General features: G+C 39.6%; 2 protein-coding genes across 2 annotated transcripts; both read right to left on the bottom strand.

Annotated features, from left to right (window-relative positions):
• Positions 1-257: 257 nt before the first annotated feature.
• LOC131355644 (E3 ubiquitin-protein ligase TRIM21-like) lies at positions 258-8,452 on the bottom strand. Its single transcript, XM_058394053.1, has 8 exons — positions 8,316-8,452; positions 8,017-8,101; positions 6,548-7,104; positions 6,140-6,235; positions 5,764-5,997; positions 5,505-5,667; positions 5,314-5,349; positions 258-2,380 (listed from the first exon to the last, which is right to left on the bottom strand). The coding sequence occupies exons 2-8, from the start codon at positions 8,081-8,083 to the stop codon at positions 1,833-1,835; spliced, it is 1,701 nt and encodes a 566-aa protein (XP_058250036.1). The 5' UTR covers positions 8,084-8,101; positions 8,316-8,452; the 3' UTR covers positions 258-1,832.
• A 2,662-nt stretch (positions 8,453-11,114) lies between these two features.
• Positions 11,115-24,068, bottom strand: LOC131356253 (zinc-binding protein A33-like). Its single transcript, XM_058395171.1, has 7 exons — positions 24,002-24,068; positions 20,914-21,392; positions 20,545-20,640; positions 20,182-20,415; positions 19,923-20,085; positions 19,770-19,796; positions 11,115-12,547 (listed from the first exon to the last, which is right to left on the bottom strand). The coding sequence occupies exons 1-7, from the start codon at positions 24,066-24,068 to the stop codon at positions 12,003-12,005; spliced, it is 1,611 nt and encodes a 536-aa protein (XP_058251154.1). The 3' UTR covers positions 11,115-12,002.
• Between the last annotated feature and the right edge of the window lie 426 nt (positions 24,069-24,494).

Here is a 24,494-nt window from a genome sequence, read left to right as displayed (position 1 = left end):
AATCATTTTATTGGTGATTAAGACTTAATGGAAAAATAAAACAAACAAAAAATTATTCTCATAAAAAATTAATTTGCGAAATGAATAAAAGATATAGTCAAGAAAATAATAAAGTTACAAATAATGATGTATAATTGAAATAACAATTACAATAGGTATAAATTTATTTATTCTGTACTTATTATTCTTGTAAACAATTTACCCATTACATTGCCTTAAGTATCGTATTATAAATGTTAGATAGAAAATTATAATTTTTATTTTTATAATAAAAAAAAACGATCGAACTAAAAGAGTAGAGATAACTGATTTAACAAGTTGATTGATTAAACAGGTTTGCTGACTAGACTTATCAGTTATTAATGTCTGATATTAATACACACGGATCCTGTTATTTTACCTGTACATTTTTACTCACATGTCCAATAACACATACCCCAATGGCCTCTGCAAGACTGAAAAGAACCCTTTTCTCAAAAAAGCAAAAACCTTTGGTACTGAAGGTAATATTTATCTGAAAACAGACCTGAAATTGTAGCGCAGTTGTATATTTGTTTACTATGCCATTAATGTGTTCATATGTTCAATTTGCATTGTTGTCACCAATTAAAGATGTCCTACTGCACCTTTTACATTGCGTACATAACGTGGACTTGGGAATTTAATAATTTAATAAAACCAGCATAGAACCACATAATGCAAGCTTTTCAACCAGGTAATGCCAGTATATGTTGAGTTTTGATGCTGGTTTGCTGCTCACCAGCATCTCATCCTGGTGGTGGTTGGATGCTGGTTCTCTATTCTTTCAGTTCTCTTGGTTCTTTCTCACTTATATACTTAGAAATAAACAAAAACACACACAAGGGTCATGTGAGTAATGGCTGCATGAATATGTACAGACGAGTAAGTAACGAGATAAGATAGTAATCCAGTTTCATCTGCAAAACTATGCTGGTAGACTACCATTATGAGATTTTGCTGGTGGAATACATTCATCTGCATGTAGACTAGCACAGCTACCCTAGCATTTTGAAGTCTCTAACAATGAGTACAGATTTAAGGTAGTCCACCAGCTAAACTAGCACAAAATCAGCATAGGCCAGCATGGAAATCATCTGAGTTTATCTGCGAACAAATCCCTTCTGACAAGGGAGCATTTCAGCTTTGCAAAAGCAGATAAAGTTTTGAATCTAATTGTTACCCCAATAGTTGAACTGTAAGACACATTGTTGACCTCATGACCTTTTCTCTTTTGCCTCCATCAGGCCAAATGTTGAATTATTGGATACATCAGTGTGCTGAAAAGTGCTATTTCAGACATTTTGAATTTTGCTCTTGTATGACACCTGGAGATTTTTCACAGCAGTCAGAAAAAAGCAACATGATATGTGTCACGTCACACCGGGAGGCTGAACATTAGAGGGAGCCCTCTCCCAAATTCTAATCATGCACTTCTGGGTTTCCCCACACACAAGAGAGACACTTCACTCTATGAGAAGTAAAGTTCCTGTGTGTATGTACAAAGCCATTCTCTATATTGTTGATTCTGATTACTGTGTTTGACCTAGTTTCTATGATTCTTACCTATCGTTTTTGGATTAGTTGCTGGTTCTCCGATTTCCTGGTTTGACCTTTTTGCTTCGTTTTCTGTCACATTTTTGCCTGCTGTGTTTGTTAAATAAATCTGTGCATGGATTCCAATACTTCCGCCTCCGGCGAATCATTACAATATGTCACACCCCAAACATGTCAGTGACCAATCAGGTAGAACTTCATGAATATTAATATTTATTTCATTCTTGAATAATTGGTTAAATTTGTGAGGTAAAAATTCATTCAGTCTTAAATACAGGAGAGATGATCAGTGGTGCTGAATTTTTACCTCCTTCATTTAATCCAGGACTGAAGTATGGATAGAGTTTCTCAGTGAAAGACTGACCAGTGAAAGAGTAGATATGAGATCTGGACTTCACATCATAAAAGGAGACCAGACCCTCCTCATAATCCACAAACACCCCCACCTTCTCCACCTTCTTTCTCAGTGTGAGCGGAACAGGGGGACCAGCAGGAGCCTCATACTGATTCTCATTCCTCAGCCACACAGTCCAGAATCCATCCTGAGGTTTCAGTATAATATCCCCCTTCCTGTTAATGTTCTCACTCACGGCACCTAATGTCCATTTAGTTTTCCCTCTGACCTGCACCTCATAATAAAATCTCCCCGAGGAGAAACTCTGCTTTCCCAGAACATTAACACATGTATTAAACCTCTGTGGTGTATCAGGGACATTCTGTCGTTGGTCTCCACATGTCACTTGTTTTCCATCAGCAGACAGGATGAGATATGGACTTGCTGTATCAGGATCCAGAGTCACATCCACTGAAAGAAACACACAGAGTGTGATGAGTATGCAGGTAAAAAATATTAAATCATCAGTGGACCATATTCATTAGGATTCTATAAAATAATTAAATAATTTAACATTTTGAAAAATATCGCTTCAAAAAAGGACAAAAAACTTGTACAGTTTATGGTAGAAGTCTGTCAAAGATGAGAAATATAAAATGTTTTCCTTCTTAGTGATCTATTTGTTTTGGTAATTTTAGTTTTTCAGAATATACAAAGAAAGAGTCACAGAACATGAGAAAAAAACATTTGAGGAAAAACCTGATCCTGATGGACAAAATAGTACAGTAAAAGTCTGTATACCAGAGGGTCAGCAACCTTTTTGACATGAAGTGCAGTTTGAAATGTTCTTGTTAATAAGTGCACTGTATCAACATTGAGTTTAATTATGACACCATATAAAAAATCATTTTCAACAAACCTAGAATTTTATTCCAGCCGTATACAGTGCTCAGCATAAATGATTACACCCCCTATCTATTTCTCAGTGAATATGAGACCAATTTACTGCATTTTTACAAAACAGTTTTAATAAACATTTATTTCTATTAGCATAAAAGCATGGTCACCTAACATCTTTAAGGAACAGAAAAATAATACATTTAATTCATGTGAGGTGCAAAAATGATTACACCCTACAACAAATTCAACTAAATCTAATATTTTTATGGTCTCCTTCAGAAACAACTTAAATGAGTGCCGAAAATAAAATACAAATCATCTCACTATGTGGTACCCTTTTTTTTAATCAGCATTATATAGGAGTGGATTTTCTCTCTTAAATACCTTTTTGTCACTCAACTTCTTTTTTGTTCCTCAATTGTCACTTATCCTGTGGTCACCTGTGTGATGATTGATTAGACTGCTGGTGAATTCCTGTTCATTACAATTTTATTTTAAGTTTTCTTCCAACACATTCATTGCTGTTTACTCATTTTTGCACTATGATCTTAAATTATTTTGTTAGAATAGTTTCAATTTTGCCTTTGGTAACGACTAATCTCATTTAAAACCAATAAACCAGATTTGCATAAATATCTCATTGCATAGGATCTCATAGAAAGAATTATTTTAAAAAACCGAGATTGATGTTTTTTTGAGAAACAACCATGCAGTCACCGCTGTGTTAACACTGCATGATGGATCGGCAACAGGTTTCACACTGCATGACTACACAATAGGAAGAATCGCCGACATCTCTGTCTGGTCCGCAAACTGTGTTTCACAACCAAACGTACGAGAGAAATAATGAGGAAATAATGCAAGATCACACGTGAGATCAGAGTTCTTGCACGTGACTGGAAATGGAATCCCACAAGAAGTTTGCTATCCAAATGGTCTGTACACAGAACAAGGATTGTGCATTCTGCAGAATTCAACAAATGAATAATTTTGCAATGTGCTGAGGCGGCTGGTCAAGCAAATGTTTCTGCTTTATTTCTGTTTAATGCTATTGTTAAGCTTATTTATTCTGATATAACTATATTTAAGACATTTTGTCTGATAAAAACTATAAACTATTAAACTATAATATTGTGCTCCAACCGAAGCCATGCTTGTGGATATCATGGTCTATAACTCCTCCCTGAACTGACCGCTGCCTTGTATCTCGCTTTCTCATCGCCGAGGTTTTTTTCAGTCAGAGCTCCTTTCACACTGCACGACATTGAGTCACCAACAGTTCCAGATATTTAGCATGCCAAATATATCACAGGTGTCAGTGACACTTTGGCGACTCGCTCAGATCGCGTCTTTGGTAATGCCGAGTTCACACTGCACAATTTTAGCCCTGATTATCATTTGCGAATAGTGTTGCAAAGTCACCGACAAATGCCCCAAATCAAGGCAAATCAGAGCTCGTGCACGCAACTGACATTCACGCAGTGTGAATTACCAAAGACGCAATCTGAGAGAGTCGCCGATGAGTCAAAATCCTGCAGTGTGAAAGGAGTTCTGACTGAAAAATACCTCGGCGATGACCTGCAGCCAATGAGAGAGCAAGATACAGGGCAGTGTATCTTCAGTATAGTTCAGGGAGGAGTTATAGACCACAATATCAGCAAGCATGGCTTCTGTTGGAGCACAATATTATAAGTTAATAGAGTTCATAGATTTTTTAATCAGAAAAAATATCTTAAATATAGTTGTATCAGAATAAATAAGCTTTACAATAGCATCAAACAGAAATAAAGTAGTAACATTTGCTTGACCAGCCGCATCACCAGCAGCACATTGAAAAATTATTCATTTGCAGAACGCACAGTATTTGTTCCCAGCACAGACTATTTGGATCGTGAACTTCTTGTGGGGTTCCATTTCCAGTCTCTCATGAGAATTAATCTCACTTATGCCGAGTTTACACTGCACGATTTTCAAAGTCATCGATCACCGTTGTTTTCACACTGCACGACTATCTGGGGGAGCATTCAGTTCCTGCTGCGTTCACATTGCATGATGGATTGGCGACAGATGATTACACACTGCATGACTTCACTGTAGAAAGAATTGGCGACAACGCTGGTCCGCAAACTACCTTTTACAATCAAACGCACGCAAAAAGTGATAAAGAAATAACGCAAGATCACACATGAGATCGCGATCCAAATGGTTCAAATAGTCAAATCCAGTGTGGGGTACCAGGATTGTGCGTTCTGCATAATTGAACAAATGAATAATTTTGCAAGGCGCTGCATCGCATCGGCGACTCTCCCAGATCGCATCTTTGGTAATTCACACTCGTGTGCACGAGTTCCAATTTGCCTTAGATTTCAGGCATTTGTCTGCAATTTCGCAAAACCTGTCGATGACTGAAAATGATCTACAGATGAAAATAAGTCTGATGATGCAGTGGTGTAATGCTGATATGTACATTTTAATATGCGAGGAAATCAGAAACCTTACTGTACCTGCATACTGCTGAATCCTCTTCAGTTCTGTGGAAACTAATTACAACAAAACATCACTTTCATTAGATTTCAGATCAGTTATTAGTAATTTTTATTTAAAAAAAAAAAACATTACATAAATCTTTCATGAATGAATGAATCTTTTATAAGAGACTTGCTTCTCAAATATAAAATACAAACTAATTTCTCACCTGTTTCCTTTAACTGGTCATTTAGTGTTTTACTGAGTGTCTTATTCAGAGTCTTCTGAAGCTGAGACAGAGCTGTCCTCACAGTGTCCCCACTCAGATCAGTGTCAATACTGATCTCAGTCCAATTCTTGGTGTGTGGAGGGCTGCACATGGAGGAGTAAATCTACAGTAGAGCAGGAGAGAGGAGAAATCCCTCAGCATGGTGAGTGTTGTTCTGTGATGTTCTGCATTGCCAGTGAGCAGAGAGAGGAACACTGACCTGTAGGAGGTGGAGATGCTCCTCAGTGTGTGAGAGCTGCTCCAGCTCAGTGTCTCTCCTCTTTAGCACAGTGATTTCCTGCTCCAGCTCTTTAATGAGTCCTTCAGCCTGCCTCTCTGCTGCTTTCTGCTTCTCCTCCATCACCTCGAGCAGCTCAGCCTGACTTCTCTCAATGGAGCGAATCAGAGCAGTGAAGACTTCAACACTGTCTGCTTTCTCTTTCTCTGTGCTTCTCTAAAGGAGGAATACATTTTTACTTCCATTAGATAACACTGAATTGTGAACTAATGTTTAATACAGTTTGTTCATTTCTATAAAATAAACAGAAAACTGATTGTATCAGACATGAACTCATAAAAGTCATGTTTGTACACACTTTGCTTTGGTCTACTGAGTGTTTGATTTCTTTTATCTTCTTCAGTCGGTTCTGAATCATCTGCTGCACATCTGTCTGTTTTTTCACCAGCTGAGTCTGAGGACAGAGCAGAAGACAATATTCAAAGAAATAGATTTCTATTTATTAATAATGTTTTTGTATAAATGTTTACATATAAAGTATGACAATTTGAATGAGTTCTGTTTGATTACATGTATTCATTTTAGGGACTCATGGGAACATGTACAATCCAACTGTATAAACTGCACATATAATTTAACGTTATCTTCATCACAGTTAAGGGATTTAAACTGATAATATGCAGATCTTTAATTACTGATCTTCTACTAAATAAATTAGTTTACATTATTTATCATAATGTCAAAAGTTGTTGTCAGTGTTCCTCACCTTCCTCTCTCTGCTCTCCTCCTCTATAGGAACAGTGTTGTGATTTTTGTGGTCTCCTTCAGTGCAGAACTGACACACACACGTCTGGTCATCTCTACAGAACAGCTCCAGAGCTCTCTCATGTTTCTGGCATATGTAGTCCTCTAGGTTCTCCACAGGGTTTATTAGTTTGTGTTTCTTAAATTTGGGCATATTATTATGAAACTCTAAATGAGTTTTACACAAACTAGCACAACAATCCAGACAAGATTTCAGGGCCTTCAGCTTCTCTCCAGTGCAGGCATCACAAAGAACCTCAGGTTTGTCAGAAACACTTTTCTTCTTGAAGTGATCTGCAACCTCTCTCAGTGTTGTATTAATCTTCAGTTCAGGTTTCTTGGTGAATTTCTCTTTACATAATGGACATTGACAGTGTTGACTCTTCTTCCAGCACTGTGTAAGGCAGCTCTTACAGAAGTTGTGTCCACATGGAGTGGTGACTGGATCAGTGAACACATCCAGACAGATCGAACACAGCAGCTGCTCGTCAGACAGGAGACTGCTGGAGTCATGAGAAACTAGATTTCATAGATTATGAAGGAAATATATAATTTTACGAAAAGTATTAACATTTATTACACATTATACACACACACTGTCTAACTCGCTGGTCTCCAACACGTCTGAGTAGCTTGCCTAAAGCTTAGAATATGTATAAAATTGATAAAATCAAATTAACTGAATACACCTGTTTACATTAAATACCAATCTAATTCAAAGACATTCTGCCCCTTTCAGGTGCAGTACCGAAATCTGACTCCCTGGACAAATCATGTACTCATGCAGTTTAATACAGGGTATGTGAAAGGGGACTTATTTGTAACAATTTGCTGATAAATAACAGAATGTGAATGACAAACCTGTTGTGGTGAATCAATTAACTTGACTCAACTGTTAGCATGCTGCTTATGTAAATTTAAAATGAATTATTGTAAAATATGTCCATTCATTAAAATATTGACTTTTTTTAAGATCACACAAAAATAGATTATTCATCTGGTTTGGTTTATTGGCAATAAGCTATGTAAATAAATCTTACTAATAATATAATAGGAGTAGCTCTTAATTTGGCCACCTTAATTTTGTCAAAGTAGCTCTCAGGGTAATAAAGGTTGGAGACTCCTGATCTAACTGAATTGGATTTCAGGAACAACACTGGAGCATGTTTCTGTTCAAGTGATACTTAGTTTGAGGAGCAGTGTTATGACTTCTCCTCCACTGAACCACACACACACACCACTCACTCTAAATTCAAACTATATATTTTGTATTTTATTTGTCTTGAAAATGTATTTTCTCTCACACAAGGCACCATCACACCATATTGTGGTTTTCGTTAACACTGTAAAAAAGATCCACTCTATACTTAATTGATGGGTTTCACTGGATAGATTTCAAAGTGATTTTCATAAATGATTTGTGTTACTTACAAGAACCTGGTGAGTCCATACTTTTCCTTCTGCCTTTTCTTAGTTGTGGTGATGAAGCTTCTGCCATTTTATGCTTCTCTTAAACCTTTACATAAAGAAATTGTTCATTACACACACATTTAAGATCATATATGAGATGTTCAACCTGGTATTTTAAAGGTGAGTAAGCAACCAAAGATTGTTTACAAGCGTGTTGTACTTTACTGGGCCTTAAATATCTGAATCTGTTCATTTAACGTAGCTAACAAGGTTAATGAGCTAGCATGAAATACTTATTAATTCTTTCACTGAACACTTACGTTTATTTTTCTCCTTGCTTTTTTTTGAAAGTGAGACTTGTCTGTGTTTACACTCCTCTCGATGTCTTTAACTGTGCTGTAGTTATATTCTGTAAAGAGAGAGATTTTAGCTCGACGTTTGTTTTCCAATCGATTCCCTTTCAATTTCGATTGGCTAGTGTGATATTACTTCCCTGTTCACTTCGTAGTGGACTAGATTAACATAGGGAAGATCTCCCTCATTGTATCACAGTGTATTATGTGTAGAATGGACCAATCGTGTGATTACATAAACCAGCGAATATAATAATAATAATAATAATAATAATAATAATAATAATAATAATAATAATAAGTAGACACACAGTTGATAACCAAATCGTTAAACTAATGATTGTTATTTTCTTCCTGCAACAGGTGATTTATTAGGCCACTTATGAGATTAATGTATAAACATGCAAATAACAACGAAATAATCAAATGAACTCAAATGTATTTTTCCAAAAAATAGGATTTTTTTTACTCGTCACTGTATTACAGATTACAGGTGTGCCGTAATGTTGTGTATAGTTGGTGAAAGAGTCGACTCTTTAAACGAGTCACGACTATAATGCCTGGCTTATTTTTTTTTTTTTTTAAATTATATATTATATTTTATTTTATTCACTTTACACAGATTTTATAACATGCAATATATAGAATAATCTTCATTTGTTATTTATTTTGTAAGATTTTGATTAATAAATTCAGCATTAACTGAGTAAATAGGAAATATCGATTCGGTTTCGATATCGAACCGAAAGAGTCGGCTCTTATTTGAACCAAATGATCTGACTCAGAGCTGGAATTTCTGAAGAGCTGTAGGAGAGTTGCTGGTCACGTGATTATTCTTTATAAATATGAGTTTCCAGTCAATCAATCAATCTTCGTGTCCCGCCTCCTTAACACGACCAATCAGAGGACGGGGTTTGAGCTCAGGAACCGCGAGAAAAGAAGCTGTTTAGATTCTAGAATCCTAATGTCACAATGTGACACCTAAATGCACAGATTCAGATTAAAACCAGCATTTAGCAGTGGTAACATGGAGGAGTATACCAATAAACTAGTATTTACTTTGCTTTGGCCAAAACAAGAAAAACTGTCAAGAGGTGAGAAGTGTCATTTACTAGACAGAAAATAATAATGTGGCCTTTTAGGATCATGTATACACAGCTCTCAAGCTCTACTCATTAATAGAATCTTGACAACAGTGAAAATCAGGAAAGGTTTTGTTTTAATACTTAAGGAAAATCAATCTAAGAAAGACAGACTGAGAATAAAATATCACAATTTACCTTTAATTTGTAATTTATGTAACAGTCAGTGTCTCTTATACAGTTAAATGTTGAAAAAGGATTTAAAACCACATCAGAATAACATCAGGCAACTGTTTATGATCTGTTCAGTCTGTGTGGAATCAGAAGCACTCAAAATAACCATATTTTTATAATTATTTGATGAATGTCTATTAAATCAGATAGATATGATTTTATAATTGAATAAATGTTGAGTAGGTTACATTTTTATACATATTTGTATTGTAGAGTATTGTAGAGATGTGTAACTCTAGTACAAAATTAAGTTCTGACTTTCTTATACAAAATTGATATGCTGTTAATTAAGCTCTAAATAATGAACTCCAGATTTGTTTACTATTATTTAATGTGTACTGAACATGCATCTTCTTTAAAAATAAAGAAAAAATTCTCATTACATTGAAGGTTTGTCATAAATCAGACCAGTCGCAATTACAGGTGAGATGATCAGTAGTGCTGACTTTTTACATCCTTCATGAATGCCAGGACTGATGTATGAATAGAGTTTGCAGTGAAAGAGTAGATATGAGATCTGGGCTATACATCATAAGAAGAGAGCAGACCCTCCTCATAATCCACAAATACCCCCACCTTCTTCACCTTCTCACCTTCCCTTCTCCCAGTGTGAGGGGAACAGCAGGATCAGCACTGAGGGATCAGCACAAACCTTATACTGAAACCTTATACTCTCAGAGCAACAATCCTGAATCCATTCTGAGGAATCAGTGTAATTCACCCTTTTCCTGTAAATGGACTGTGATGTGACTATGCAGGTAATACAAAGTTAAAACATATTCATTTTATACACACACACACACACACACACACACACACACACACATATATATATATATATATATATATATATATATATATATATATATATATATATATATATATATATATATATATAATATATATATATTTCAACAAGTAGATGAACAAGTAACCCTTTAGGAACTCTGGAGTGTGTGTGTGCACCGGGAGGAAGATGTTAACCAGGTGGCTGTCAGTACCAGGAGCAACTCTACTCATGGAATGCAAGAACATCGAACATTGTATATCTTGTCTTTCTATATATATATATATATATATATATATATATATATATATATATATATATATATATATATATAGCTCTGGAAAAAAAGAAACCACTGCAAAATAATCAGTTTCTTATGTTTTTTTTTTCTTTTTCTTACAGGTGTATGTATTGGTGAGATGAACAGTTTTGTTTCATTTTTTTGTGAACTGCTGACAATATTTCTCCTAAATTCAAAATATAACTATTGTTATTTAGAGTGTATATTTGAGGAAAGGAAATGACAACACATCAAAATAAGCCAAGATAATGTAGAGCTTTAATAACTCAAATAAAACAAAATGCAAATAATTTGTAAACAAATTGTGTTAATGCTTTGGCTGAAATAACATTAGTCAACGACCCAGAGCCAACCACCACCGTTATTTAAAATATCTAAATATCACAAAATTTGTTAAGTTTAAAAGTTAAGTTGCTTTGGTTGTTAATAGCCCGGACTGTGACATAGGCAGTTGCTTAGGGCGCTAAATGACTGGGAACGCCGAGCGAGAGGTTTTTTTGTCGACGTCCGCCCTCTTGTGGCCATCTTGCGCTCCTACACCCACACATCAAGCAAAATGATTTCATTATCACATAATGACATTTTAATTTTCATTTCAGTGTGGAGAATGTAGTAAATACAACCACGGTAATATTGAAATGTTTATGAAAGAATAGCTAGCTGGGTTTTTAAACAGAAAATTAAATAAAATGTAAATTCTGTTTCTTGCACTAGTGTCAGTGACCAATCAGGTAGAACATCCTCATGAATATTAAGGCTCCCTCTGTCGTCCTACCTTTAAGAATTTGTTTTCTTATAGAAAACATCGTTTCCCCTTTGCACCAGCAGATGGCAGAAAAGACCGCAAATACAGGATTAATTAATTTTGTCATGTCTGATTCTTAGAAGGGAATCAGCCTGACTTTTTTTATTTCTAAATAAAATATAGTTTTAAGTGAAAAATACAGATTTGTTCAGTTTTATCTACACAGACATCAACAGCTGAACTTTTTTGTACAGTTCAAACATTTAGACTGATTAAATTCTGCAGTAAAACTCAGTGTGTACTGTTATAATTATTTTTTAACATTTGATTTGTAATATTCATAATAAACAGACTATATGATTCATTATTTTCACCATGCTGCCGCAAAAGACCATGTATTAAAATAATCTGTACAGCACTTTAAAGAGGAATATGTATTTCTAAAATGAACCAGATATTTCTTTCATCACCATTTAATAGATGATTAAATTTGTTAGGTGAAAATTCATTCAGTCTTAATTACAGGAGAGATGATCAGTGGTGCTGAATTTTTACTTCCTTTTAAATTAGGACTGAATAAAGGATAGAGTTTTTCAGTGAAAGACTGACCAGTGAAAGAGTAGATATGAGATCTGGACTTCACATCATAAAAGGAGACCAGACCCTCCTCATAATCCACAAACACCCCCACCTTCTCCACCTTCTTTCTCAGTGTGAGGGGAACAGAGGGACCAGCAAGTGCCTCATACTGATTCTCATTCCTCAGCCACACAGTCCAGAATCCATTCTGAGGTTTCAGTGTAATGTCTCCCTTCCTGTTAATGTTCTCTCTTGCGACTCCTACTGTCCATTTAGTTTTCCCTCTGACCTGCACCTCATAATAAAATCTCCCCGAGGAGAAACTCTGCTTTCCCAGAACATTAAGACACTGATCAAATCTCTGTGGTGTAACAGGGAGATTCTGTTGTTTGTCTCCACATGTCACTTGTTTTCCATCAGCAGACAGGATGAGATTAGGATGAGCTGTATCAGGATCCAGAGTCACATCCACTGAGAGAAACACACAGTGTGTGATATGAGTATGCAGATAAAAATATTAAATCATCATCCAGTGAATCATATTCATTAGAATTCTATAAAATAATTAAATAATGAAATAGTTTTAAGAGCATCACTGAAAAAAACAAAACGTGTACAGTTTATGGTCTGTCAAAGGTGAAAAATATAAAATGTTTTCCTTCTTAGTGAAATATTTGTGTTTGCAATTTTTGTTTTTCAGGAAATAAACAGAAAGATTCACAGAACATGAGAGAAAAACATTTGAGGAAAAACCTGATCCTGCTGGACAAAATAGTACAGTAATGGTCTCTACACCAGAGGGTCTGAAATTTTTTGAGGCCTTGAAGGCATCACAGCAGCTGACAAACCACTCCAATACTTTCCCACAGCTTAGACACCTAACTCGTGTCGAGGTGTAGAAGTGTAGAGGGACATCTTTGTATGTGTGGTCCATTTCCTCAAACAGGGACTGGTCAGTGTCTGTGTCAGAGATGATCGCTTAACTATGAAGTTAATTATCTTTACCACTGAAGCCATAACCTCATTCAGACACGAATCTGACATATTTGCACTGAGGTTTTCTTGGTGCTATGCAGTGGACTTTCATGATATGGTGACTAAATTTTTCCTCATTTAATCTCACTGCTCCCCTCTGATCACCTTAAAATGCTAACATTTTCTGCCATTTCTTCAATACATTGCTGAACACTTCTAGCAGACATGGGAAAATCTTTTATTCTGGATTTTATTGTTTCGTTGTTTGGTAAGAATTTCTGAGCTACAGAGAACATGCTCCTCTAATACATTCACCATCAGTAAATGGCTTTCCGCATTTAGCAACGCAATGAGGGTGTTTATTTGCTTCCCATAATCAGATATGCCATGTTTGATGGATTCTTTCTTTTCTGCCTGATCTTAAAAACTTTTCTTGTGAAACCCAATGTTCAGCAAACAAAATTTTCAAAACATAAAGTACACACAGCACATAAAGGCTTAAAAAAACAACAAAAAAAAAAACAAAACTGAAATCTTCTGTCCAGACAGGCTAAAATGACTGAACATTTATTTTAGCTTTCTTAGCTAGTGGAGCTGCCATTGTCTATTCTATTCTACCGAACTGGAACCGCTGCACTGCATCTTCTGTGGGAAATGTGTGCAGGAGAACAATCACACTACATAAGAATGGTGGTTCAAAATGTGGCATGCAGCTGAGACAGAGCTTTAACTGTTAGAAAAATAAACCTCTCGAGGAAGCTTACTGCCAGTGTGTCAGTGACTACTCTGCACATGTGTCTAAGGTTGCTGGCCCCTGCTCTATACAGTAAACTGCATCTGTAGTTTAGGTGTGAAAATCACAGACCTAAATTTCTACTTATTTTCCTGAACTGATACAAAAATTCTTTTTATAAAACACACTTGTTTAGGGTGTTATTTAATGTAAGTGTAAAAGTGTTATTTTTGTCAAACACATCCATGACTTTTACGAAATTATGTTATTTGTAAATAAAAGAGAATGGTGCAAAATATCTTTTCTAACTGTATATGTACATCGATCAGGCATAACATTATGAGCAGTGACAGGTGAAGTGAATAACACTAATCTCCTCATCATGGCGCCTGTTAGTGGGTGGGATATATTAGACAGCAAGTGAACTTTCACGGAGACGTGGCTCAGCGACAGAGTTCCGGACGCCGCCATTCAGCTAGCCGGGCTAACCGTGTTTCGTGCCGACAGGAATGCAGCTCTGTGCGGTAAGGCTCGCGGTGGCGGCGTGTGTGTTTACATCAACATGGAATGGTGTAAGGACTCTGTGCTTGTGTCTAACTACTGCTCATCGGTAGTGGAGTTTGTGACTGTTAGATGCAGACCTTTTTATTTACCCCGGGAATTCACCACTACTCTCATTATCGGAGTGTACATTCCACCCAGCGCTAATGCTAAGGAGGCTCTGTGTGAGCTGTACGGAGCTATTAGCGAGCTGCAGAATGCTCACCCCGACGGACTGTTTATCGTCGCCGGAGATTTCAATCATGCAAATCTCAGAACAGTGCTCCCTAAATTCCATCAGTATGTGGACTTTGCTATGAGAGGGGCGAACACGCTGGATGTTGTTTATTCAAACATTCCCGGCGCGTATCGTGCGGAGCCCCGCCCCCATCTCGGCTACTCAGACCATATCTCTGTTATGTTGATTCCAGCATACAGACCACTCGTCAGACGCTTTAAACCGGTTCTGAAACAGGTTAAGACCTGGCCAGCAGGAGCCATCTCTGCTCTTCAGGACTGTTTTGAGTGCACTGACTGGGACATGTTTAGGGAGGCTGCAACCAACGGCGACTCTATTGACTTGGAGGAGTACACAGCATCAGTGACCGGCTACATCGGGAAATGCATCGATGACGTGACCGTCTCCAAGACCATCACAACACGCTCCAACCAGAAGCCGTGAATGACTGCGAAAGTGTGCTCTCCTGAAGTCGAGAGACTCTGCCTTCAGATCAGGGGACAGGGCGGCCTTAAAAACAGCAAGGGCCAAACTTTCCCGAGCCATCAGAGAGGCGAAGTGTGCACACGCCCAGAGAATCCACAGCCACTTCCAGAACAGCAGAGTCTCCCGGCGCATGTGGCAGGGCATTCAGGCGATCACCAACTACAGGACAACTTCACCTTCATGTGAGAGTGATGCCTCCCTTCCAGATGCGCTGAATGACTTCTACGCTCGGTTTGAGGCACAGAACAACACAACAGCGAGGAAGACCATCCCTCCTCCTAATGACCCAATGCTCTCTCACCATGGCTGACGTGAGGAGAACTCTATGCAGAGTTAACCCACGGAAGTCTGCTGGACCAGACAACATTCCTGGCAGAGTTCTCAGGGAGTGTGCAGAGCAGCTAGCAGATGTCTTCACTGACATCTTCAACATCTCGCTGAGCAGCTCCATCATCCCTACGTGCCTCAAGACAACGACCATCGTCCCTGTGCCAAAGAAGTCCACGGTTTCCTGCCTCAATGACTACCGTCCCGTTGCACTCACACCAATCGTGATGAAATGCTTCGAGAGGCTCGTCATGAGGCACATCAAGTCACAGCTACCACCCTCGCTGGACCCCTTGCAGTTTGTGTATCGTCCTAACCGTTCCACGGACGACGCCATCACCACAACCCTCCATCTGGCCCTCACACACCTGGACTGCAAAGACTCCTACGTTCGAATGCTGTTCATAGATTTCAGTTCAGCATTCAACACAATCATCCCTCAGCAGCTGATTGAGAAGCTGTGTCTCCTGGGCCTGAACACCTCTCTCTGCAACTGGATCCTGGATTTCCTGACTGGGAGACCTCAGTCAGTCCGGATAGGGAGCAGTATCTCCAGCACCACCACACTGAGCACTGGAGCGCCTCAGGGCTGTGTGCTCAGTCCACTGCTGTTCACTCTGCTGACTCATGACTGTGCAGCAATGCACAGCTCCAACCACATTGTCAAGTTCGCCGATGACACGACCATGGTGGGTCTCATCAGCAAGAACGACGAGTCAGCATACAGAGAGGAGGTGCAACATCTAACAGCCTGGTGCAGAGCCAACAACCTCTCCCTGAATTTCGACAAGACCAAAGAGATGGTTGTTGACTTCAGGAGAGCACAGTGTGACCATTCTCCGCTATCCATCGATGGCTCCTCTGTGGAGATCGTCAAGAGCATCAAATTCCTTGGTGTCCATCTGGCAGAGAACTTCACCTGGTCACTCAACACCAGCTCCATCACCAAGAAAGCCCAGCAGCGCCTCTACTTCCTGAGGAGGCTGAGGAAAGCCCATCTCCCTTCCCCCATCCTGACTGTGTTCTACAGAGGGACCATCGAGAGCATCCTGAGCAGCTGCATCACTGTCTGGTTTGGGAACTGCACCGTCTCGGATCGCAAGACCCTTCAGCGGATAGTGAGGACAGCTGAGAAGATCATCGGAGTCTCTCTCCCCTCTATCACAGACATTTACACCGCACGCTGCATCCGCAAAGCCAACAGCATTGTGGCTGACCCCACACACCCCTCACACACACTCTTCACCCTCCTGCCATCTGGAAAGAGGTACCGGAGCATTCAGGCCCTCACAACCAGACTGTGTAACAGTTTCTTTCCTCAAGCCATCAGGCTCCTCAACACCCGGGACTGAACTGTTCTACACTCTCTCACACACTCTCACTCAGGACTGAACTGTATATTAACTCTCTGTCTCTCTCACACACAGATACACACACACACACACACACACACACACACACACTCTCTCTTGACTGTGTGGACGCATACATACACACACATAATTTATACTGTTCATTACTTACTGCACTACCTCAACCTGTCATCCGCTGCTATAGTTATATTTGTTTATTCTATTTGCATTACCTCAACCGCTGCTGTGCATTTTTGCACAATATTTTTGCACATTACACATTATTTTTTTCATCATTTCACTTTATCTATTTTATTTCACTTACATTCCAGTACACGTTCTTTTATTCCTTTTCAGCGCTAAGTGTCCTGTGTTCTTTTGTGTTGTCTTTATTGTATTTATTGTCTTTTTGCACTGTCTTGTTTATGCTCTGTTTGCACCTAGCTGCACACTGTGCACTTTACGTGGCTAAGACAAACTTCTGTCCTAGCTCTGTGGTGTTGTTTGTTGTTTTGTGTTGAACTTGTTGTTGTATGTTTATGTAGCACCAGGTCCTGGAGAAACGTTGTTTCATTTCACTATGTACTGCACCAGCTATATGTATAATAAAGCTTCTTGAATCTTGAATCTTTGTATCCTCAAAGTTGATGTGTTAGAAGCAGAAAAAATGCGCAAGCGTAAGGATTTGAGTGAGTTTGACAAGGACCAAATTGTGATGGCTAGACGACTGGATCAGAGCATCTCCAAAACTGCAGCTTTTGTGGGGTGTTCCTGGTCTGCAGTGGTCAGTATTTATCAAAAGTGGTCAGTGGTGAACTGGTGATTGGGTCATGGACGGCTAAGGCTCAATGATGCATGTGGGGAGTGAAGACTGGCCCGTGTGGTCTGAGCCAACAGATGAGCTACTGTTGTCCAAATTGCTGAAGAAGTTAATGCTGGTGTAAGGACGCACTCGAGGCAGGCGTAGTAGAATCCATAAGCAGATCTTTATTCACAAAAACGGCACGCAAGAATCAGAATCGATATGGCTAAGCGAAAGGGTCAAAAACCGGAAAATCAATAACTAGAAAACAGAAACCAAAACCGCAAAACCAAGACTCGTAGAAAAACAGTAACAGGCAATGATCATACATGTAGCAGGCAATCAGGAACAATAAACAAGGCTTGGCACATAATCCACTAGAGAGAACAATACTTCGCAGGGAACAATAGGCAGTGTGCTGCTTAAATAACTGAGTAAGACAGGAAGTGAGTTCGCAAATGTCAATATTTGGGTGATGGCTCCTTCTGGCACTCTGGTTCTGCATGCATCGTTACAGAACCCCCTCCCCCCCTAGGAACACCTTCAGGAGGGTGGACGAGGAGCAGGTCGATTCGGGAAGCTCAGATGGAATTCCTCTGTGAGCGAGGGGTCGAGAATGTCCTGTGCATTAACCCAACAACGTTCCTCTGGGCCGTACCCCTCCCAATCCACCAGATACTGAAGGCGGCCACCTCGACCACGGGAATTCAGAATGGTGCGCACCTGGTAGGCAAGGGAGCCATCAATGTCCAGTGGTGGGGGTGGTTCAGTGGTAGTGGGGCCGGTGGTCTGAGGCTCGTGGAAGGGCTTGAGTAAAGACACATGGAAGGAAGGCGAGATACGATACGATGCTGGAAGCTCAAGGCAGAAAGAAACTGGATTAACTTGGTGTAGAATTTTAAACGGGCCAACAAACTTGGGGCTTAACTTATGACAAGGAAGTTTCAGTTTTATATTCTTAGTAGAAAGCCACACCTTCTGACCCACTTGGTAAGCTGGGTGGGGACGCCGACGCCGGTTAGCTTGGTTCTCTTGTCGTTGGATCGCTCTCTGGAGACGAACATGGGTTCTTTCCCAGACCTCCTGACTACGTCTTGACCAGTCCTCAACTGTGGGCACATCCGAGGGTTCCCCAGACCAAGGAAAGAGTGGAGGTTGATAGCCCAATACACATTGGAAGGGAGTTAAGCCGGTAGAGGAGTGGCGCAACAAGTTTTGGGCATACTCAGCCCAGGGGAGAAACTCACTCCAACGGTGTTGCTCACGGCTGCAGTATGTTCTTAGAAACCTTCCAATTTCTTGATTAAGCCACTCCGCTTGGCCATTGGACTGGGGGTGATACCCAGAGCTGAGGCTGACATTGATCCCGAGTTGCTTGCAAAACTCCGACCACACACGAGATGTGAACTGTGGGCCGCGATCAGAAACAATGTCCTCGGGTAAGCCATAGTGACGGAAGATGTTTTGGAAAATGGCTGTGGCTGTTTCCATGGCAGTAGGCAGACCTTTCATGGGGATTAACTTGCAGGACTTGGAAAATAGGTCAATTACAACCATGACTGTGGTGAAACATTGAGAGACAGGGAGGTCTGTGAGAGTCTACTGAGATGTGAGACCAGGGTCGGCGTGGAACTGGCAGTGGTTCAAGTAGACCTTCTGGGAGCTGACGGCTTGTTCGGGATTGTGCGCAGCCCGAGCAGGAACGGACAAACTCTTCGACATCGTGGTTGAGCGACGGCCACCAGAATCTTTGTCATACATTGCAACTAACAGGACTTAAAGGATCTGCTGCTAACATCTATCGGAGTCCATGCCTCAATGGGTCAGGGCTGTTTTGGCAGCGAAAGGGGGACCATCATAATATTAGGCAGGTGGTCATAATGTTATGCCTGATCAGTGTATAAAACTCTGACCTTTTTGGCCATCATGACAATTACATTTATACTTGATAGGCAATAAAGTAATCTTTTTTCAGAGAGTTTAATAAAAAGGATAATGTTAATCTCTGTGCAATGTTTCCTGCATTACTTTGAATGATCAGTCTTTCTAAAGTAGAAAAGGGTTTAAGGGATTTAGTGCATGGCCGTAATAAGGAGCTATAGTGAGGAAGATAATGAGAGACACTTTAAGACTTCCTTTTATCTGGAGAGATCTACAGATGTAAATAAGTCTGATGATGCAGTGGTGTAATGCTGATATGTACATTTTAGTATGAGAGGAAATCAGAAACCTCACTGTACCTGCATACTGCTGAATCCTCTTCAGTTCTGTGTAAAATAATTACAACAAAAGATCACTTTCAGATCAGCTATTGGTATTAATCAAATATTATTATTAATATTATATAAAACAGTCTATTATTAGAGAAAATATAAAATACAAAATAATCTCACCTGTTTCCTTTAACTTGTCATTGAATGTTTTATTGAGTTTCTCATTCAGAGTCTTCTGAAGCTGAGACAGAGTTGTCCTCACAGTGTCCCCACTCAGATCAGTGTTAATACTGATCTCAGTCCAGTTCTTGGTGTGTGGAGGGCTGCACATGGAGGAGTAAATCTACAGTAGAGCAGGAGAGAGGAGAAATCCCTCAGCATGGTGAGTGTTGTTCTGTGATGTTCTGCCTTGCCAGTGAGCAGAGAGAGGAACACTGACCTGTAGGAGGTGGAGATGCTCCTCAGTGTGTGAGAGCTGCTCCAGCTCAGTGTCTCTCCTCTTTAGCACAGTGATTTCCTGCTCCAGCTCTTTAATGAGTCCTTCAGCCTGCCTCTCTGCTGCTTTTTGCTTCTCCTCCATCACCTCGAGCAGCTCAGCCTGACTTCTCTCAATGGAGCAACACAGAGCAGTGAAGAATTCAACACTGTCTGCTTTCTCTTTCTCTGTGCTTCTCTAAAGGAGGAACATATTTTCACATCCATCAGATAACACTGAATAGAGAACTAATGTTTAATACATTTCTACAAAATAAAAAGAAAACTGAATGTAGCAGATATAATCTCATGTCATGTTTGTACACACTTTGCTTTGGTCTACTGAGTGTTTGATTTCATTTATCTTCTTCATTCGGTCCTGAATCTTCTGCTGCACATCTGTCTGTGTTTTCACCAGCTGAGTCTGAGGACAGAGCAGAAGACAACATATATAAATTTCTTTTTGTTTAAAGGTTTACATATAATGTTTTGTAATTTTCTTACATATACAGTATGACAATTAAATTTTTGTTTGATTTGGCAAAGAGTACAGGGTGAATGGCTTAACATTAACTTTATCACTGTTTTAGGATTTAAACTGATAATATGCAGATGTTTAACCTCTGATCTATTACTGGATATATTAGTTTGCATTATCTAACAAAGTCCAACGTTGATGTTAATCAGTGTTTCTCACCTTCCTCTCTCTGCTCTCCTCCTCTATAGGAACAGTGTTGTGATTTTTGTGGTCTGTCTCAGTGCAGAACTGACACACACACGTCTGATCATCTCTACAGAACAGCTCCACAGCTCTCTCATGTTTCTGGCATATGTAGTCCTCCAGCTTCTTGACAGGGTTTATTAGTTTGTGTTTCTTATAGCTTGGAACATAATCATGTGGCTCTAAATGAGTTTTACAGAAAGATGCATGACAGTCCAGACAGGATTTCAGGGCCTTCAGCTTCTCTCCAGTACAGGCATCACAAAGAACCTCAGGTTTGTCAGAAGCACTTTTCTTCTTGAAGTAATCTGCAAATGATTGTTGTGTTGTATAAATGATCAGTTTAGGTCTTTTGGTGAATTTCTCTTTACATAATGGACATTGACAGTGTTGACTCTTCTCCCAGCACTGTGTAAGGCAGTTCTTACAGAAGTTGTGTCCACATGGAGTGGTGACTTGGATCAGTGAACATGTTAGGGGATGCTGTAATGTTTATTTATTTTTTGTGAATGTGTTGTATTCTTTTATATATATATATATATATACACTATATTGCCAAAAGTATTTGCTCACCCATCCAAATAATCAGAATCAGGTGTTCCAATCACTTCCATGGCCACAGGTGTATAAAATCAAGCACCTAGGCATGCAGACTGTTTTTACAAACATTTGTGAAAGAATGGGTCGCTCTCAGGAGCTCAGTGAATTCCAGCGTGGAACTGTGATAGGATGCCACCTGTGCAACAAATCCAGTCGTGAAATTTCCTCGCTCCTAAATATTCCACAGTCAACTGTCAGCTGTATTATAAGAACGTGGAAGTGTTTGGGAACGACAGCAACTCAGCCACAAAGTGGTAGGCCACGTAAACTGACGGAGCGGGGTCAGCGGATGCTGAGGCGCATAGTGCGAAGAGGTCGCCAACTTTCTGCAGAGTCAATCGCTACAGACCTCCAAACTTCATGTGGCCTTCAGATTAGCTCAAGAACAGTGCGCAGAGAGCTTCATGGAATGGGTTTCCATGGCCGAGCAGCTGCATCCAAGCCGTACATCACCAAGTGCAATGCAAAGCGTCGGATGCAGTGGTGTAAAGCACGCCGCCACTGGACTCTAGAGCAGTGGAGACGCGTTCTCTGGAGTGACGAATCGTGCTTCTCCATCTGCCAATCTGATGGACGAGTCTGGGTTTGGTGGTTGCCAGGAGAACGGTACTTGTCTGACTGCATTGTGCCAAGTGTAAAGTTTGGTGGAGGGGGGATTATGGTGTGGGGTTGTTTTTCAGGCGCTGGGCTCGGCCCCTTAGTTCCAGTGAAAGGAACTCTGAATGCTTCAGCATACCAAGACATTTTGGACAATTCCATGCTCCTAACTTTGTGGGAACAGTTTGGAGCTGGCGCCTTCCTCTTCCAACATGACTGTGCACCAGTGCACAAAGCAAGGTCCATAAAGACATGGATGACAGAGTCTGGTGTGGATGAACTTGACTGGCCTGCACAGAGTCCTGACCTCAACCCGATAGAACACCTTTGGGATGAATTAGAGCGGAGACTGAGAGCCAGGCCTTCTCGTACAACATCAGTGTGTGACCTCACAAATGCGCTTCTGGAAGAATGGTCAAAAATTCCCATAAACACACTCCTAAACCTTGTGGACAGCCTTCCTAGAAGAGTTGAAGCTGTTATAGCTGCAAAGGGTGGACCGATGTCATATTGAACCCTATGGATTAGGAATGGGATGTCACTTAAGTTCATATGCGAGTCAAGGCAGGTGAGCGAATACTTTTGGCAATATAGTGTATATATATATATATATATATATATATATATATATATATATATATATATATATAAAATCTACAATCTATAATCTAAATATATAATGTACAATCGCTTGAGGGGTCGACGGAAATGGTTCATCCAGTTGAGCTGTGGTGCACAGGAGCCCGCGTCGGCTTGAGTAATAGAGCTTCTTGAGTCTGGTGAAGGGGACGTGGGGACGCCTAAAGGAGCGTATGGGTGTGAGGATGTCAGCATGAGATTTTCAGACTGCTGAGCGAGAGTGCTACGGTGGCTGAGACAAACAAAACGCCGTGAGCTGAGCAAACGACCAGAAGTGCGAGTGAGTAGAGGTGCACATGGCTGCCCAGTCAAATTGTGAGTACTGTTTTTAGTATTTGATCCACTTAAGGTGGCTTGATGAATAAAGACCTGTGCTGATTTGACATCGCTTGAAGTTTATAAATAAGACTGTGACAGAAATTAATTGCCAATATCTTAGCCTATAGGCACTATATTTTTTATTTTTCCTTTTTGTGTGCTGTAACACTGGCTTGGGGTGGACTGTGATAGTAGTAATAGCTTTTTACATATGAAGTGGGCTAGAGATACTGGCAGTGTTTTGTTTTATTTTTTTCTAGTGGTGGGGTGATCTGTGGAGTATCTGTTGCAGTGGGACTAAACCAGGACTGTTGCTGCCTGCCAGAAAGACATCATATACAGACGTGTTTTATGTTAATAAAGTGCTTGTTGTAATGTGATTTACTCCTTGAGTGTCTGTGTTGATGCCTCGCCCTCTGTGGAGAATTTGCGTTATACTGAGTTAAAATTGGTAAACAAAAAAAAACAAACAAAAGTCTTAGTAAAAAAAATATAGGTGGCATAGTTGACTCCCGATTAGTAAAAGAAGTAAAAAAAGAAAGAAACTGCCCTTTAATAATATATTGGTGCTCTCCCCTTTGACAGAAACACATCCAGACAGATCGAACACTGCAGCAGCTCTTCAGATAGGAGACTGCTGGAATCACATGAAACTAAACTTCATAGATTATGAAGGAAATTTATAATTTTATGAAATGTATTAAGTTACACATTATATACATGAACTGTCTAACTGAACTGGGTTTCAGGTAAATAAAAAAAAATATTGAATCATGTTTATGCTTAATGTTCTATTTCTATTGCGGTTTTCTTTAACACTATGAAAAGATCCACTGCATACTTAATTGCATGGTTGCAACTGGACACATTTCAAAGTGATTTTTTTTTATAAATAATTTGTGTTACTCACAAGAATCTGGTGTATCCATGCGTTTCCTTTTGCCTTTTCTTAGTTGTGGTGATGAAGGTTCTGCCATTTTATGCTCCAGTTAAACCTTTACATCAAGAAATTGTTCATTACAAAAACATTTAAGAGCATGTATAAGCTGTTAAACCTGGTATATTCCATCATAAGCAATGCCACTGACAAGTTGTTTACAAGAATGTTTGCTGAATTTGAACTTTACCGGGCCTAAAATTTCTGATTCTGTTCATTCAAGGTAGCTAAAAGGTTTCACCATGTAACATAAACACCACTTAATTCTTTCACTGAAGTGAGTACCTACCTTTATTTTCACCTCTCTTTTTGTGGGAAGTCAGAATTGATTGCGTTTTCACTCCTCTTGTGCTGTAGTGCTGTATTCTTCTGTAGAAGATTTTAGCCGTATGTTTTCCAACCGTCTCCTTTCACTTTCAGTTACCTGGAAATAAAAGTAGAACAAGACATAACAGGTTACAGAGCT

This window comes from Hemibagrus wyckioides, linkage group LG07 (assembly GCF_019097595.1).
Source record: "Hemibagrus wyckioides isolate EC202008001 linkage group LG07, SWU_Hwy_1.0, whole genome shotgun sequence".
In the NCBI taxonomy this organism is placed as follows: domain Eukaryota; kingdom Metazoa; phylum Chordata; class Actinopteri; order Siluriformes; family Bagridae; genus Hemibagrus; species Hemibagrus wyckioides.
The sequence above is the reverse complement of the archived record's forward strand: the minus strand, read 5'-3'. Positions and strand labels throughout refer to the sequence as shown.

What these genes read in the sequence shown, in the direction of transcription:
- LOC131355644 (XM_058394053.1), bottom strand. Translation starts at nt 8,083, where the DNA reads ATGGCAGAAGCTTCATCACCACAACTAAGAAAAGGCAGAAGGAAAAGT. An exon ending in AGGAGAGCAGAGAGAGGAAG is followed by an intron (nt 6,236 to 6,547) that starts GTGAGGAACACT and finishes CTCTGTCCTCAG; the next exon opens with ACTCAGCTGGTGAAAAAACA. An exon ending in GAGGATTCAGCAGTATGCAG is followed by an intron (nt 2,381 to 5,313) that starts GTACAGTAAGGT and finishes TGTTTCTTTCAG; the next exon opens with TGGATGTGACTCTGGATCCT.
- LOC131356253 (XM_058395171.1), bottom strand. Translation starts at nt 24,068, where the DNA reads ATGGCAGAACCTTCATCACCACAACTAAGAAAAGGCAAAAGGAAACGC. An exon ending in CATGGATACACCAGATTCTT is followed by an intron (nt 21,393 to 24,001) that starts GTGAGTAACACA and finishes CACTGATCCAAG; the next exon opens with TCACCACTCCATGTGGACAC. An exon ending in GAGGATTCAGCAGTATGCAG is followed by an intron (nt 12,548 to 19,769) that starts GTACAGTGAGGT and finishes TGTTTCTCTCAG; the next exon opens with TGGATGTGACTCTGGATCCT.